This window comes from Dermochelys coriacea, chromosome 12, assembly GCF_009764565.3.
Source record: "Dermochelys coriacea isolate rDerCor1 chromosome 12, rDerCor1.pri.v4, whole genome shotgun sequence".
NCBI lineage: Eukaryota > Metazoa > Chordata > Testudines > Dermochelyidae > Dermochelys > Dermochelys coriacea.
In genome coordinates this window covers 3,906,212-3,921,904 of record NC_050079.1, presented here as the reverse complement: position 1 = coordinate 3,921,904, position 15,693 = coordinate 3,906,212, and the positions used below count along the sequence as shown (strand labels likewise).

Genomic DNA, 15,693 nt, shown 5'->3' with positions numbered 1-15,693 from the left:
GCAGCCACGTGGGTGCTGTGTCTGCATTCCGTTCATTTTTAGCTTCACAGAAGACAAACATATTTTTGTCCAATGGATGTGAGAGCTTCTGTGTCCTGTCTTTTCCCCATCCCTTCCCCCACACACCTTCCTTCCCAATGAGTACCAGGAAGTGCCTGGATTTTGTCAGCACCTTTGACAGCCAAGCCCTTTCACATTCACTTGAACCTTACCATTTTTTTTTAGATTTGTCTGAGGTAATGCAGGGAAAGTGAATTGGGCAGGGTGGATACCTGATCTCCAGCAAACGGATGTAAGTATTGTTGTCAGACGTCACCGGTGTGGTGCTCTGCTCTGTTCAATGTTGATAACAGTTGGCTGCATGCGTGTGTTCCCTCTGTGTGCTGCACAGATAGCTGACACAGCAGACCCCGAGAGCACCCCAATGATCACAGACTCCGATAAGGTACGAAGGCACCCGGCCACGTTTATTGCCAAATGAAACACAGTCTCTAGGTCCCTGGATCAGATGTCTACAGTTCTGCTAGTACATATGTGCTCCCTGACAATGGTCCGGCTCAGTCAGTGGTGGGATTTACTACTGCCCCCTAGGCCAGCCAAAGACATCCACTCAGGGATGCATTCTTATACATAGGTACAAACAAGTTACACCTCACTCCTGGCGCATCAAGGTACAACCCCTCTGCTTGTTGGGGTGCTGCCTCTCTCCTGGTACATGTTGGTTCGAACAAACAAGTCTATCCATCATATTATCCTTTTGACCCTGTCTTTTAGGATGGTCAGCCTGTTCCTCATTCTCTCTGTGGAATGTGTTCGTACAGGACTGTTCTGGTGCCATGTTTATCCTATTAGTGCATGCTACCCTTTAGATATGTGTATACGTCCAATTAGCAGCCTTCTTCTTGCCAACTTCCGTGAGCAGGGCCTGCCTCTGGCTTGCAGCTTAACTTTGCTTTATGTTAGCAAAGTCTTGACCTTTACTTTAGTTCAGGCCTCATACCCGGCCTCTGATACGGGAGTTTATGTTTCAGGGCCTCATCTTACTACATGTATCTCTGCCCACAGCAGGCAACACAGTTTGTGTGATTCTGACAGAAGAATTTCAGTATTGCCAGGACCATTTCTTGGTGGAAAATGAAACATAGGTACAGCCTAACAATTATCTGGCCTCAAACAAGAACTTGGTGAGCAAATCTTTGTTTCTGCTGCCAAGGGGATTGATTTGAGTAGGAACTGGGATTGAGGCTCGCAATGCTAAGGCAACACGGAGCCCCCAGAAGCATAGGACCTCCATCAGTCACGTGGTGCTACGTCTACTTAGGGCCAATTCTGATGAGAGCCCGGTCACCTTTGTGCTGATGGGTAGGGTTCTGGGGCCCAGTTCATCAACCTGTGACGCCTTTATGTAACTAAACTGTCTTAAAGCAACTGCAGGGCAAATGCAAGGGCTCATAGGGAGTATCCCCAGCATAGGAGCCCCCATTCCAGACACAGAGCCAGCTCTGCACAGTCTATCCCAAAGCACGGGGTGTGTTCCAGGCCAGTGGAGTTGAGATGGAGGACATAAACGGCACGTTGGGGGTGAGAATGAACTGCCAATCCAGCAAGTCTGTGCCTTTGTCAGCCCCCACTGGGGCCATTGCGGCAGGGACAACCCTCTACCAGGAGCTGCGCTATCCCCAGAAGCCATTGAATAGGGAAGGAACAAGCTGCTTTGCCTCCATCCCTGCACTGTAGAGAAATCCGTCCTCTGGTGTTCAGCGGAAGGACTGTGTATCGTCTCCTCTCTTCTCCTTGGTGTCTTTTCCCACTTATCTCCACAGCATCTCTCAATTGCTGAAATAAAAACACTCCTCTAAGGCCAGGTGTATACCACAAACTTTTGTTGGTATAGCTGTGTTGGGCAGCTGACATAATAACTGTGCTGGCAAAAGCACCTAATGTAGATGTAGTTATACCAGCAAAACTTTGGGTGGGGGTAATAGCAAAGCCTTCTGAGACCTCACCTAAATAGTTCAGTTTTCTTACGGAGCCACCAGTGATCATTACCTGAGTTCTAATTGGAATGTAGGACATAGGACTAGAAGGGACCAATCCAGTCTTCTGCTAGCTCTGTAAGAAAGAAACTATTTTTAAAGTCTAAGTCATATTTTTTATGCATCTCTCACAACTAAATGTAGAACTAGTTATTTGTCATTCCTGTAATTTGTGGAAATGGGAAGGATGAGCATATGGCTAAAGCATAGGCTTGGGAGTCAGGCTATCTGGGTTCTATTCTCGGCCCTGCTGTAAACTTTGTGTGACCGTGAGTGAGTCACTTCCCCTTTCTATGCCTTAGTTTCCCTATCTGTAGCTACAAAGTGGGCATTGCTGTTGCTTCATTAACGTTTGCAAAGTGCTTTGAGAATCTCAGATTGAAGGTGCTAGAAGTGCGCAAAGTTTTGTTGTTTATCGGGTCATTGTCAAGTAAAACAAGTATGTTATTAAATAAATCCCTTATTGTTTTACTAAGGCCATGTCTACACTTACAAGCTTACAGTAGCACACTGTATGGGTACAGCTGTGCTGCTGTAAGATTGCTTGTGGAGCTGCGTTATGTCGACGGGAGAGAGCTCTCCTGTTGACATAACAAAACCAGTGCAATGAGCAGTGGTAGCTCTGTCAGTGGGAGAGTGTCTCCTGCTGACATAGCGTGGTGCACGCATTATGCTGACAAAATGTATGTCGCTCAGGGGTGTGTTTTTTTTCACACCTCTGAGCACCAAAAGTTTTGCTGACATAAATGATAGTGTAGACATGGCCTAACTAATTTGAGATCATGAAAAGGGGTGGGGGAAGAAATATCTAATTTGTATTGTTTACTTTTAGCATTTCACTCATCTTAGACAATTGAAACAGAGTAGACAGGGTTGTAAAACATAACTGTTTTTTGGACTTTTGGGCTCTGAAAGGGACTGAGGTTTGTACGGAGGCACTGATTTTTGTGGAAGCTCTGTCGTGGGTCTAGTTTTGGTAGGAGCTGTTGGTGGGTTTAGCTTTTAGTTCCAGCTGATTTGATTTTGGAATGTATGTCAAAGGCACGTGGAGTGATAGGTAGGTGCCTATTGTTTTATAAAACACAATAAATTGAAGAATAATCTAGCTTTCTAGCTGCTACGCACTAGTATAAAGTTCTTGTGTTTGTGTTTCCAACAACACTGGGAAATGTATGAATTAAGAAACACAGATACACTCTTTTTTTTTTTAAATTTAAAAATATAATAAGCATGAAGATCTGTCCATGCAGGTGCTCAGAACTATCCGGATAGCCTGATATGTATTTATTAGGGCTGTCAATTAATTGCAGTTAACTCACGCGATTAACTCAGAAAAATTAATCGCGATTAATCGCAGTTTTAATTGCACTGTTAAACAATAGAATACCAATTGAAATGTATTAAATATTTTCTACATTTTCATATATATCGTATTCTATGTTGTAACTGAAGTCAAAGTTTATATTTTTATTATAAATATTTGCACTGTAAAAATGACAAACAAAAGAAATAGTATTTTTCAATTCACCTCATACAAATGCAATCTCTGTCGCGAAAATGTGATTTACAGATGTAGATTTTTTTTGTTACATAACTGCACTTTAAAAACAAAACAATGTAAAACTTCAGCGCCTACAAGTCCACTCAGTACTACTTCTTTTTCAGCCAATCACTAAGAGGCAACCAAGTTTGTTTCCATTTACAGGAGATAATGCTGCCCTCTTCTTATTGACAATGTCACCAGAAAGTCAGAACAGGCATTTGCTTGGCACTTTTGTAGCTGGCATTGCAAGGTATTTACATGCCAGATATGCTAAAAAGAAGTCTTAAAGGAGCAACACTCTGATGCGGAAACTAGAGAACCTGAACCAGCAAAAAAGAAAAACAACCTTCTGCTGGTGGCATTTGACTCAGATAATGAAAATGAGCATGCTTTGGTCTATACTGCTTTGGATTGTTATCGAGCAGAACTCATCATGAGCAAGGACCCATGCCCCCTGGAATGATGGTTGAAGTATGAAAGGACATATGAATCTTTAGTGCATCTGGCACGTAAATATCTTGTGATGCTGGCTACAACAGTGCCATGCAAACGCCTGTTCTCAATTTCAGGTGACCTTGTAAACAAGAAGCAGGCAGCATTATCTCCTGCAAATGTAAAGAAACTTGTTTATCTGAAAAAAGAAAAGGAGGACTTGTGGCACCTTAGAGACTAACACATTTATTGGAACATAAGCTTTCGTGAGCTACAGCTCACTTCATTGGATGTATGCAGTGGAAAATACGGGGGGGGGAGATTCTATCTGAGTGATTGACTGAACAAGAAGTAGGACTGAGTGGACTTGCAGCCTCTAAAATGTTACATGGTTTTATTTTTGAATGCATTTTTTTGTGCATAATTCTACTTTGTAAATTCAACTTTCTCGATAAAGCGATTGCACTACAGCACTTGTGTGAGGAGAACTGAAAAAGACGGTTTCTTTTGTTTTTGTTTTTTACAGTGCCAAATACTTGTGATCAAAACAAATATAAAGCGAGCCCTGTAGGCTTTGTATTCTGTGCTGTAACTGCCATCCATATATTTGAAAATGTAGAAAAACATCCAGAAGATTCACACAAAGGGCGTTCTATTAGTAACGCTGCGATTAATCACACTTCATGGTTTTAGTGGCGCAATTAACCACGATTCATTTTTTGTAATCGCTGGACAGCCCTCCTATTTTTATTTCAAAATAAACCCGCCATTGGGGAATTACTTGATGGCCACCATGACTTTGCATCTAACACTTTTCCTCCAGAAAGATCCCGGCACGCAGCTTAATCCTTTCGACCCCCACAGAAATGCATCCACCGCTGAGGTGGAGCAGGGCAGCTTGTTTACACCACGGGACCGCGGTTTAGGGCGGGGAGCGGGGGGGGGGGGTTTCTCTCCCAGGGGAGGGGCTGGGGGGGACCCCACGGGAGCGGGCTCTGGGCTCGCCCCACGCCAAGCTGCCCGGTGCTCTCCAGCCCGGTCTCTGTGCCCCTCGCTGGGGGGCGCTGCTGCCTCCTGGGGCAGAAACGCAGCCCCTGTACGGGAGGCAGCCGCTGCTCCCCCCTCCTGGCTCCGGTCCGCTGCCGCCCTCTGGGGAAGCTCCTCGGGCGGCTTTTGCTGCCTGCCCCCCCCCCCAGCGCGGGCCTCTGCGGAGAAGGAGCTGCGGGAGCGCGGGAAGCCGGTTACCACAGCAACCGGCGGCAAGTAGGAGTCACTCGTTTCCGGAGGAAAAGCGTGTGTGTGTGAGTGCGTGTGCAAGGAGGGGGGGGTGTGCGCAGGAGGGTGTCTGGGTAGGGTGTGCAGGGCTGTGTGTGTGTGCAGGGGGTGTGTGCACAAGGCTGGGGGGTGTGTGCAGGGGGGTGTGTAGGGGGTGGGGGGTGTGCAGAAGGGTGTCTGCATAGGGGGTGGGGGAGTGTGCACAAGGGTGGGGTGTGTGTGCAGGAGGGTGTGCAGGGTGTGCAGGAGGGTGTCTGCGTAGGGGGTGGGGGTGGGGTGTGTGTGCAGGAGGGTGTCTGTGTAGGGGGTGGGGGAGGGGGGTGTGCACAAGGCTGGGGGGTGTGTGCAGGGGGGTGTGTAGGGGGTGGGGGGTGTGCAGAAGGGTGTCTGCATAGGGGGTGGGGGAGTGTGCACAAGGGTGGGGTGTGTGTGCAGGAGGGTGTGTGGGGGGGTGTGCAGGAGGGTGTCTGCATAGGGGGTGGGGGAGTGTGCACAAGGGTGGGGTGTGTGTGCAGGAGGGTGTGCAGGGTGTGCAGGAGGGTGTCTGCGTAGGGGGTGGGGGTGGGGTGTGTGTGCAGGAGGGTGTCTGTGTAGGGGGTGGGGGAGGGGGGTGTGCACAAGGCTGGGGGGTGTGTGCAGGGGGGTGTGTAGGGGGTGGGGGGGTGTGCAGGAGGGTGTCTGCATAGGGGGTGGGGGAGTGTGCACAAGGGTGGGGTGTGTGTGCAGGAGGGTGTGCAGGGTGTGCAGGAGGGTGTCTGCGTAGGGGGTGGGGGTGGGGTGTGTGTGCAGGAGGGTGTCTGTGTAGGGGGTGGGGGAGGGGGGTGTGCACAAGGCTGGGGGGTGTGTGCAGGAGGGTGTGTAGGGGGTGGGGGGGTGTGCAGGAGGGTGTCTGCGTAGGGGGTGGGGGTGTGTGCACAAGGGTGGGGGGTGTGTGCAGGAGGGTGTCTGTGTAGGGGGTGGGGGGTGTGCACAAGGGTGGAGGGTGTGTGCAGGAGGGTGTCTGTGTAGGGGGTGGGGGTGGGGGGGTGTGCACAAGGGTGGGGTGTGTGTGCAGGAGGGTGTCTGTGTAAGGGTGGGGGTGTGTGCACAAGGGTGGGAGGTGTGTGCAGGAGGGTGTCTGTGTAAGGGTGGGTGTGTGTGCACAAGGGTGGGGGGTGTGCAGGAGGGTATCTGTAGGGGGTGGGGGGGTGTGCACAAGGGTGGGGGGTGTGCAGGAGGGTATCTGTGTGCAAGGGTGGGGGGGGTGTGGGGGTGTGTGCAAGGGGGGGCGTATGGGAGGAGAATGGGGAAGGTCCGCGACTTGCCTGCGGAATCCGGGCTCGCTCCGTGAGGGAACGACAGTGCAGCCCCATGCCATGGCACTCCTGGCCCTGGGGGCGGCTAGCCCTGGTGTCAGTGCCGGGCGCCCACCCCCGGCCCGGGCAGCTCCGACTGGGTGAGTCTGGCCTCGGCCCTTTTTGTTTCGTGCATCAGCGGGCCGGGAGGGCAGAGCGAGGAAGGCGGGTTCACAACAGGGATTTCTCCGACTGCTTGCGGCAGGAGAGAGTCCTTGTCTCTTTTGTCTGGCCTGCCTCTACTCTGGGCGCCTCTGCTTTGATCCTGGGGGTGTGTGTGTGTGTGTGTGTGTGTGTGTATGTTTGTTTCTCTCTTTTTGTCTCTGTGTGTTTCTCTCTCTCCTGGCCCTGCCAAAAGAAGCCCGAAGAAGAGCTCTGTGTAGCTGGAAAGCTGGTCCCCTCCATCCGCAGAAGTTGGTCCCATATACAGGACATTCCCTCACCTACCTCGTCTCTCTCAAAGGACTCTTTGTCATTGGCAGTGGGGGCGGAGTGGGAGCTAATGCAGCAGTAGGTGTCGTGCGCCTGACACAGCTTTGTGCCTTTTAACCAGGGCTTTGCTTCTGTCACCCCCTCCAGCTCCCCCAAATCGCCTCCGTTCCCATCGGTCAGTCTGTATTTCCAGTGACTTGTTTGGCAGCTGATGGCACCTGGCAGGGTGTGCGCCGGCTGTTGGAATTCTCGTTTCTCCCCCGGAGCGTGCGTCTGCTGTTGCGTTGCCATTACGCTCCACCGGCCAAGGCCCAAATGTGTGACAAGAACCCTGTCTGCGTGTGAGATGCATCAGAAATAGCAGAGCAGGGTGCTTCGAAATATATGGGGGTCATTCCATTAATATGTACAGCATAACGTTTGCTGTAATCTTAGTTTCAAGATTCAGCATTTCCAGCAGTCGGAATAAACGTACAGTAATAAACAGCGGGATAATGCCAGGGTTCCGATCCTGCAACTGCCACCGTCGCAATGGTCCCCTGTGCCCATTTAGCAGCAGTTAGGAACTGGGGCCCCTGTTAGTGTGGGTTGGGTCACTCTAATAAGTGATATAATGGTTAATGAGGCAGAGTGGAGAGGTGAAAAAGGGTGTTTTAAGGTTCCATTAATGTTCATGCAACACTTTGAAATCTTTGGATGAAAGAAGCTTGATGAGCAAAATAGAAAAGATTGTTTTAATTATTATTTAATCAGCACCTAATGTGCGTTAGGTGCTTCACAGGGCATAGAAAAGGCAGTCCCTGCTCTGAATTGCTTCCAGTCTAAGCATAAACTGATGACAGGGATTTTAAATAAAAATGCAATTAAAAAAATTGTTTATTTCTCCTCTTCACCTCTAGTTTCTGATCATGGGCTATTCTCTTTCTCTGTTCCTGCATGGCACTGGCTTTCCCTGCATAACTACACTTCTTTTAATGTGGTCTCTCCTGCTTCATAGATTTCTGACCAGAAGCTCTGTGTGTGTATGTGAGATGGTAAGGCTCATGTATCCAGTGCTGAGTTTGACCAAACTGACCTAAACAATCCTAGATCACAGAGCACTCTCCTAATGACGCCTTTCTTCATGCCACTGCCTGGGTGCCAAGCCACAGGTCTTTTTTGGTTGTTTTCAGTTTTCTTTTCTCCCCTTCATTATGGCTTTGAGTTTAGAGTCAGTCCCCAAATCAGTGCTTTCCGACTATTTCACTGATTCAGCAGCATGCGCTTGAACCTGTGTTAGGTTCATACTTCCTCTCCAAATGACCCAATGGGATCATTTAACCACAACAATATGAATGACAGCAGTTTTGTAACGTTATGAGTGATATTTTAGATGTCTAATTGAAACAATCACGGCCAAATCCTTCCTCATGAGACAGGATTTGAAGACTTCCTCTCAGTTTAATCCCAAATGAGGGAGTCTCTTTCCAGATGAGTGAGACACAGTGGAGATGGAAGGCCTGGGCATCCAGATGGCACATGCTATGTAAAGCAGCTTGGATAGGAGTCTCTTTCTTCCCCAGTCTGCTTCCAGCCTCTGTGGTCTATGGTTCTCATCCTGTGGAGGTCTGATTGTGGGATGCACTAGGTCTCATTCTAATCTAAGTTATGAAGGTTTAAATCAAATAATTCCACTGAAATCCACTGGTGGAAAAACTGGTGCAAGATGAGAATCAGGCTGAACAACTGAACAAAGACTCTGAATATCTTTGCTATTTGTTGTACGGTGGTAGCACTTTTGAAGGCCCCAATCAAGATCACAGCAGTGCAATAAGAGTGTGATGCAATAAGAGCGTGATGCACAGGAGAACAGGTAAGAGACTGGTGCTTATTTACTGGCTATTGTACTAGGTTGTCTACAGACTCATAGGACGACATGATTCCTACCCTGAAAAACTTACAATGTAAAAGTTTTATAAAATCAAATGTTGTAGTGGAAGAAACTGGAAATGATACAGGAATTATTAACCAAAAACAACGTGGGTAAACAACAGTGCAACAATTATGGAAGCTATGGAATTTTGGCACTTAGAATGGAAACATCACAACATGAAGAAGGAAGCAACACGGCTACAATAACATTGCAAACAGGAATTATTAAGTTAATTACAGATACAGTGTGTGTAACACCTACTTTGTATAGGTCAGCATTTCTCATGTTAACAAATTCCCAGTATTCAAATCTGAATCGTTCCAGATCTGTGTGGGAGTAGGAATCAAGTTGGGGACATTGCTACTTGCATGACTTGCTAGAGTATCTCATCCTGGACTGCTAACTTCCTGCAGCTGGAATATCTTTGCTTGTGTTTATTCCCAGGCCCTGAGGTGTCGATCTCCTTTGGAGCCCTATGCCATGATTACATCTCACAAGACCTGGGATCTGGGAACTATTCCCTCATTGAAAGACCTGTGGAAAAAGGACCTCACTCTTGACCGTGAGTATTAAGTGATGGCTCATCCCATTCCAGGCCCAGCCCACTCTTGCTCACGCCCTTTCTCACACTACAGCCAGGAGAGGCTAGAAAACCAGCGAGCCCGCATTTTTGACATTTCTTTTTAGATGCCAGAGATGAGACTAAAATGGTTTCGGGGGAAGCAATTCCAAACCAGACAAAAGCTGTTAGGTAACTCCAGGGCTCAGCAGGCAGGTGTTTCAGTGCTGCTGCTGTGGTGGAAGGTGAAAGGCTCCTCTCCCGCTTTCTAGTCTGAAGCCTTGGGACAATAGTTAAATTTTAACATGTAAAAGAAAATAAATGATCTGTGATCTGCATGGAAGAAAAACACGTGGATTCTGTTCACCCTTCATCTCAGCTCTTTGGGAGAGTTTGTTCTCTCGCTCTCTAAAGCACGTAAACCAAATAGGTGAGTTTAGTTTAATGTTCTTTCTTCTTCAGAGGCTGACGTCTTTTCAGAAAGTAGCTAAAAGAACTGAAACCCGCTTGTTGAAACATGCTGCTGCTTCTATGCAGTTATACACAACACACACTGTCTGTTTGCAGGCTTCAGGGTCACTCTGAGTCTGGGGCTAAATGTTAAAGCCAGGTTTTAGCAAAAGGACTAGATATTTTGGGTGGAAAATCAAAAACAAATGGATTTATTGTTCACTCTGACACATTTAAGTTCTTAAACTTTGGCAGCAATTTGTCTATGTATTGTTTCCTCTTCTCTGATTTCTAACTACTGACCATAGAAGTGTGTATCTGAGAGTCTGGCCTGGTCTGCAGCAGCAGGGGTCTGAAGTTATGTTTTTATTCCCCCCCTACCCTTTCCCCTCTGAGCTAGTAGCATTCCTTTGTTACTGGGTGGAGAGACTGGTGGGGAGTGAGACACTAAAAGCCAGTGTACTGTATGATTAGCATCAGATGGTGTCCTTCCTGGTGGGGGAATAATAATGTATATTTATTGCACATATGTAATACTTTTTATTTAAGGAACTATGCGTGATTTTGAAAGGTTGTTGTTCCTATTTTAAAGATGGGGAAACAGAGGCATAGGGAGGCAAAGTGACAAGCACAACAAGATTATATATCTATCTTGTACATATACAGCCCTCTTCACCATAGTATCTGAATACTTCCCAATTATTTAAGAACAGAAATAGCAATAACAATCTCTCTTTGTCCCTTTCCAGCCTGTAGGAGAAATAGCTTGATTTATTTATAGTCGTTTTTTGGTGTGTTTATGTATGAGAGAGATGAACTGATCATGGGAAAGCTAAATGGAAGAGTTCATTTTTGCATTTAGTTCTGGACACGGAGAGACCTGTAGTCATTCTTATTTCTTTCAGGGCTGTGTTCCCTAGTTTAGGCCCAGCTCCCGTGAAAGTTCTCTTTTCCACCCTGGCAAGCCTCCCTCTGTGGTCTGTATATTCATTATACTAGTGGGATGTAGATGTCATAGGAAGTTATGGTCACTGAAGGAGAAATGATGTCTCAGATAGATTGGGCCACTCTTATACAGGGCTTTGAATGTCAGGAAAGAGACCTTGAGTAGCCACTGCAGAGAGCTGAGTGATTTTATACGGTCATGATGACCTGCACTGCTAAGCCGAGGGGTTGCTGTGTTTTGCACCCGCTGGAGCATCATTCCTATATGTAATGAGTTGCAATGATCAAGCCTGGAGGTCACCAGAGTGTGGGTCACTGTAGTCAGGGCTGTGTCTGGGAGGAAGGAACACAATCTGCTCATCACAGAAGAAAGTGAGTGTTTTTTGCCACCATGGCTACTTGAGTATCCAGTAGCATTGAGGAATCCACAACCATATCAACCCATAGCCTCCTGGTAACAGACACTCTTGAGAGCGGGGGATGAGAGAGGAGGCAAGTTCTTCGAAGTACTTGCCACTTTCTGCCAGCATCACTTCAGTGGTCCTGTCAGGGTTCAGCTTTAGCTGGCTGCTCTCCATCCAGGGGTTGATTTTTTTGGCTGAGCGTTGAGAGAGCTGGGAGATGATCCATTTTCTCAAGTGAGCTTTTTCTGCAGTTGGACCCAGAAAAGAACAGAGTGGCTATTCCGCCTCTGGATTTGTCCTTCTTGGTTCTGGTTCTGTAATGAAGAACACATTCAGGGGGGCGGAGGTGTTAGCTCACTAGTCCTGCAGTGTCAGTTAGACAGGTTTTGTGATGCAGACCTGGTCATGCAACTAGATAAGGGATAAGATCATGGATACTGAAGTCACAAAATAAGTGAGTGGCAAAGGTGGGAGGAGAACCCAGGAATCCTGATTCCCAATCCCTTTGTGTGGGAGTTCTGACAGTACAGAAGAAGTTCAGGCGTCTGACAACATTGTAGATTGAGAGGTGAAGTTTGCATAATTCTTCAGAGTCTGTTTGGATTGTTTACAGGGTTCTTCATAAAGATACATGAATAGATTCCTAGAGTTTGGATTCCTGTAACTTACGTTCATTTGCCAACAGATCATATTTGCCCTAAAGGGCTCATTTTGCTAATCAGCGTTGTAATAATACTTTGTTCTTGTATGGTGCTTTACATTTTCCAAATGACGTACAAAGAGGAAGTTGTAGTCATATGTGAAATGAGTTTGACAGGTCTCAGCTCACTCAGGTAGGCAGACTGTAGCTTTGCTTACACCTTTTCCTTCTTTCCTCCGCCCACCCCTTCTCTCCTCCTCTCTCTAGTATATGGCCCTGTGGCTGAGATTTCATACAAAGCTCATGGTTTCTTCATTGACCTGAAGTATTTTGGGCAGCAGGAATCGAAAGCGTGACTGTAGTTGTTAATGACCTTGGCTGTGAGCCAGAGAAGGGAGGGGGCTTGAATACCAGCTTTAGTTACTAGCTTGATGATGGATGACCTGGAACAGAACTTGGGGGGTGGGCGGAGGGGACAAGGAGATAGGCTTGCTGAATGAGAACAGGAGGCATAGACAAGACTGAATCAATCTAAAGGGATCCCTCCTCACTCTCTGCTAGACAAGCTGTTTGTAGTCAGTTTCTGCTGGGCTGATTTATTTAATATTATTTTTTGTTCTGTTCAAGGGAGTGGACAAGATTCACTCCTCAGTGACAGGGAAGAGGACTCGTCTGTCCAAACGTCTGTGGTGCCTGCATTGATCCAACATAAAACCCTCAGTGTGAACTGGTGCAGCGCTGCAAGTCCACAAGGCCTCTACCTGACTGTGCAGGTAAGGAACTCCTGATCCCCTTCTCGGTGGTTTCCTGCTTGAACTGTGTGTCTTTTCAGCTCTGTCTTTATGGGAAAGGGAGTGGGTTATCAACTAAGTGTTATATTGGCATCTAGAAGTCATCTGCCTGCAGTATAAAGGAGCCAAAAAATTGCTTGACCACTGGGGACTACCTGAGGTGTACGAAGGATTTCCTGGTGACATTAGGCTGGTGTAATGACAGTACACCAGACCCCATCACAACTTCTGGTGCCTGGACATGTCAGGGACATGTCTCGGGAAGAGAAGGGATGTGTTGGAGAAGGCAGGAGGCTGGAATGCTCTGCATTTGGGCTATTATGATCTGTTGGGTGGTCCCTTGGGGACTGTTGCAGGCAGGATGTTAGTCAAAGCAGCCCCTAGGCTGCTCTAACTTGTGTCAAGGGCTGAATCAATCCCCTGTAGTTCCAAAATCTGGAAGCCAAAAGTTTGCTTACAGTCGTCTTTGTGCTCCCTAGATATAAGGTTGCATTGAACTCAGCCACAGCCCAGGATCAGGGTCATTATCACTAGAGGATCCCAAACCAAAAATCAGTAGTAGGGATCTCAGCGTTTCCCAGGAGGATGCATTTGGGGGGAATATAAGTGTCCTCATTGTGAAACTCACAGCTGATTGAATTTAGTACTACCACCATTCTCATAGCAGAAAATCCTCTAAGGAATAAGGTAGGAACTCAGATTATGGAGCAACTGCTAGCTAATTTAAAAAAAAAAAAATCACTCTTCGATTTAGGTGCCAGATTTTTAAAACTAGCTTGTCTCTTTTCAAAATACAATTTATTCTGCTGTGTAAAGGCACTTTGTTGTAATACTTTATTCCCTGAGTGGAGATGGAAAGGGTGTTGGAAAAATATATCTCAGTTGTCTGGAAAGTGTTAGGAAACCAAATCCACTGAGGAAGTGGTAAAGATTTAGTAAAACTGCTAAGAATAACATTTTTGGTGTCACTTTTGAGCTATATAATAATCATTCAAGGGAGGAAGAAGACAAAACAAACAAACAAAAAACCAGCCCATGCTTTGCTTTGCAAAATATTATCCCAAATCTAGGATTGTGCAATAGTGTTTACTAACTACTGATTAGATGGGTCATGGGTGGGAGAGATGATGGTAGTAATTTCATATGGAACAACGGATTGAGAGTCAGGACTCCAGGGTTCTATTTCCATTTCTGTCACTCGTTCATTGTTGGACTTTGGGCAAGTCACTTAATCCATGTCTCTATACAACGGAGCCACATGTCTCTATGTGTTTCACAGGAGCGTAGTATAGCTTCACGAATTACCTTTTGTAAAGTGTTTCTAGAATGGGGGATGACAGGCACTATAGAAATGCAACATACTGTTTTCTGGCTGCCGTCTGAGAATTGCTCTCCCTCATCTTGAAGTTAAATTCAGAAACGTTCCAGTTGTAATAACCATTCACCATTTTGTGTTGTGTATTGTACTCACTCATGCCTTTCAGGTTTATGCTCTTCAGGGCAGGGACTTATTCGTGGGGCGCTGCTCACCTATTGTACAGCGCTTTCTGATCTTAAGCCTGGTCTACGCTACAAAGTTTTACCAGTAAAACGTGCCTATTTCAGAACTTTATAGATACAGTGTAACTCTTAAAAGTAGCTTCTGAATGGGGTGGGGGAAAATTCACAAGTTTCAGTCAGTGAACAGATTACATTAAAACCTTGTCCACACTGACCGTTTCCAGAAACCTTCCAACATTGCTCCAGCCCCAGAACAATTCCACTGGTGACAGCAAAGGAGAGAGCGCTGTTACCACTATGTCATCTCCACTTACTTTTAGACGACATGAGGGTGAAAATGCTAGTGCCTGGTCTACACTCTTGCCCTCATCACTGCTAGTGCCAGCAGATGTATACTGGCATTAGAGCTACAGCAGAGAAATCCCTATAATTGTCCCTTTAGAGACAGCTTCACAGTCCTGTCTGCAGGCCGTTAAGGTAGTCCTGGCACAGCATCAGAAGCAGTGTAATCTTTCCTGGGGTAGCAGAAAGGAGAAGGCTTGCTCCTGGAATGGAGAAGAATATAGATTTTTTTTTTTTCAGGCTACTGAATAATTGTTACATAAATTATGATAATCTCCTTATTTCTCTCCATCCTTCCAGATCCGCCATACTTGGGTAAAACTGTTAGAAGTTAGGCTTGCTCCAAATCCGTGCCTCTGAACAGTGGCTCATTGTAGTTAAATGGCCCATGGAAATGAGCTTACAGTGTGATATAGCAGCAGAAAAAGCCAGCGTGAACTCAGAAACAACATGTCATGGAACGCAGAATTGACAGTCTGTAGAACAACTACACCAACTAGAATACTGTGTACAGGACTGGGTCCCTCTCAACCAGTGAGGTGCTGACAAATTGGAAAGAATGCAGAGAATATTAAATGTGATTTAGAAGCTAGAGGCATTGATTTATGAGGCTAGATTAAAGGATACATTTGTATATATTAAAGGATAGACTAAACTAAACGTGCATTTTGGCTAAACCACAACACAGGTAGGAAGGGACATGACTATCTACCAATAGGATTCAAATATTAAGGAGAGTGAGGACTTTGTTTAAGATGGTTCAAGGATGGGGGTGTAAGTTGGAGGAATGGGATGAAATTAAGGAAAGGAAAATCGAGATTGAATGTCAGTGAAAACTTCCTGACACTGAAATCTGTAAAGCTCTGGTGACGTCTCCTGGGGAATGTGGTGGAAGCCTCATTGCTTGGGTGATCTGAAACTAGACTGGACAAAACACCAGCAAATGTAGTGAGAGGAATAATCCCTGCATGGAACCATGTTTGGGGCTACATGGACTAAATGACTTAATGCATCTTTTCTGTCTCTGGTTTCTGATTCACTCTGTCTGATTTCATTCCTGCTGAAACTGATTTTTTCCCCCCTCCTCCTTTTCCCCAT

At 46.4% G+C, this 15,693-nt stretch overlaps 1 protein-coding gene across 11 annotated transcripts in view; it reads left to right on the top strand.

Annotated features, from left to right (window-relative positions):
* The first annotated feature begins 5,171 nt into the window (after positions 1-5,171).
* The window catches only part of KIFC3 (kinesin family member C3), a 46,951-nt gene continuing 36,429 nt past the window's right edge, over positions 5,172-15,693 (top strand). For 2 of the 11 annotated variants that reach the window (XM_043495081.1, XM_043495088.1), the window contains exons 1-3: positions 9,409-9,526; positions 9,652-9,953; positions 12,590-12,735. In XM_043495081.1, the coding sequence (XP_043351016.1) occupies positions 9,845-9,953; positions 12,590-12,735 (255 nt within the window). In that variant the 5' untranslated portion in view covers positions 9,409-9,526; positions 9,652-9,844. Of the gene's footprint in view, positions 5,281-6,294; positions 6,722-6,770; positions 8,905-8,927; positions 9,527-9,651; positions 9,954-12,027; positions 12,156-12,589; positions 12,736-15,693 lie in introns of those variants that run through there. The other 9 variants (XM_043495087.1, XM_043495084.1, XM_043495085.1 and 6 more) reach the window with 9 other exon arrangements.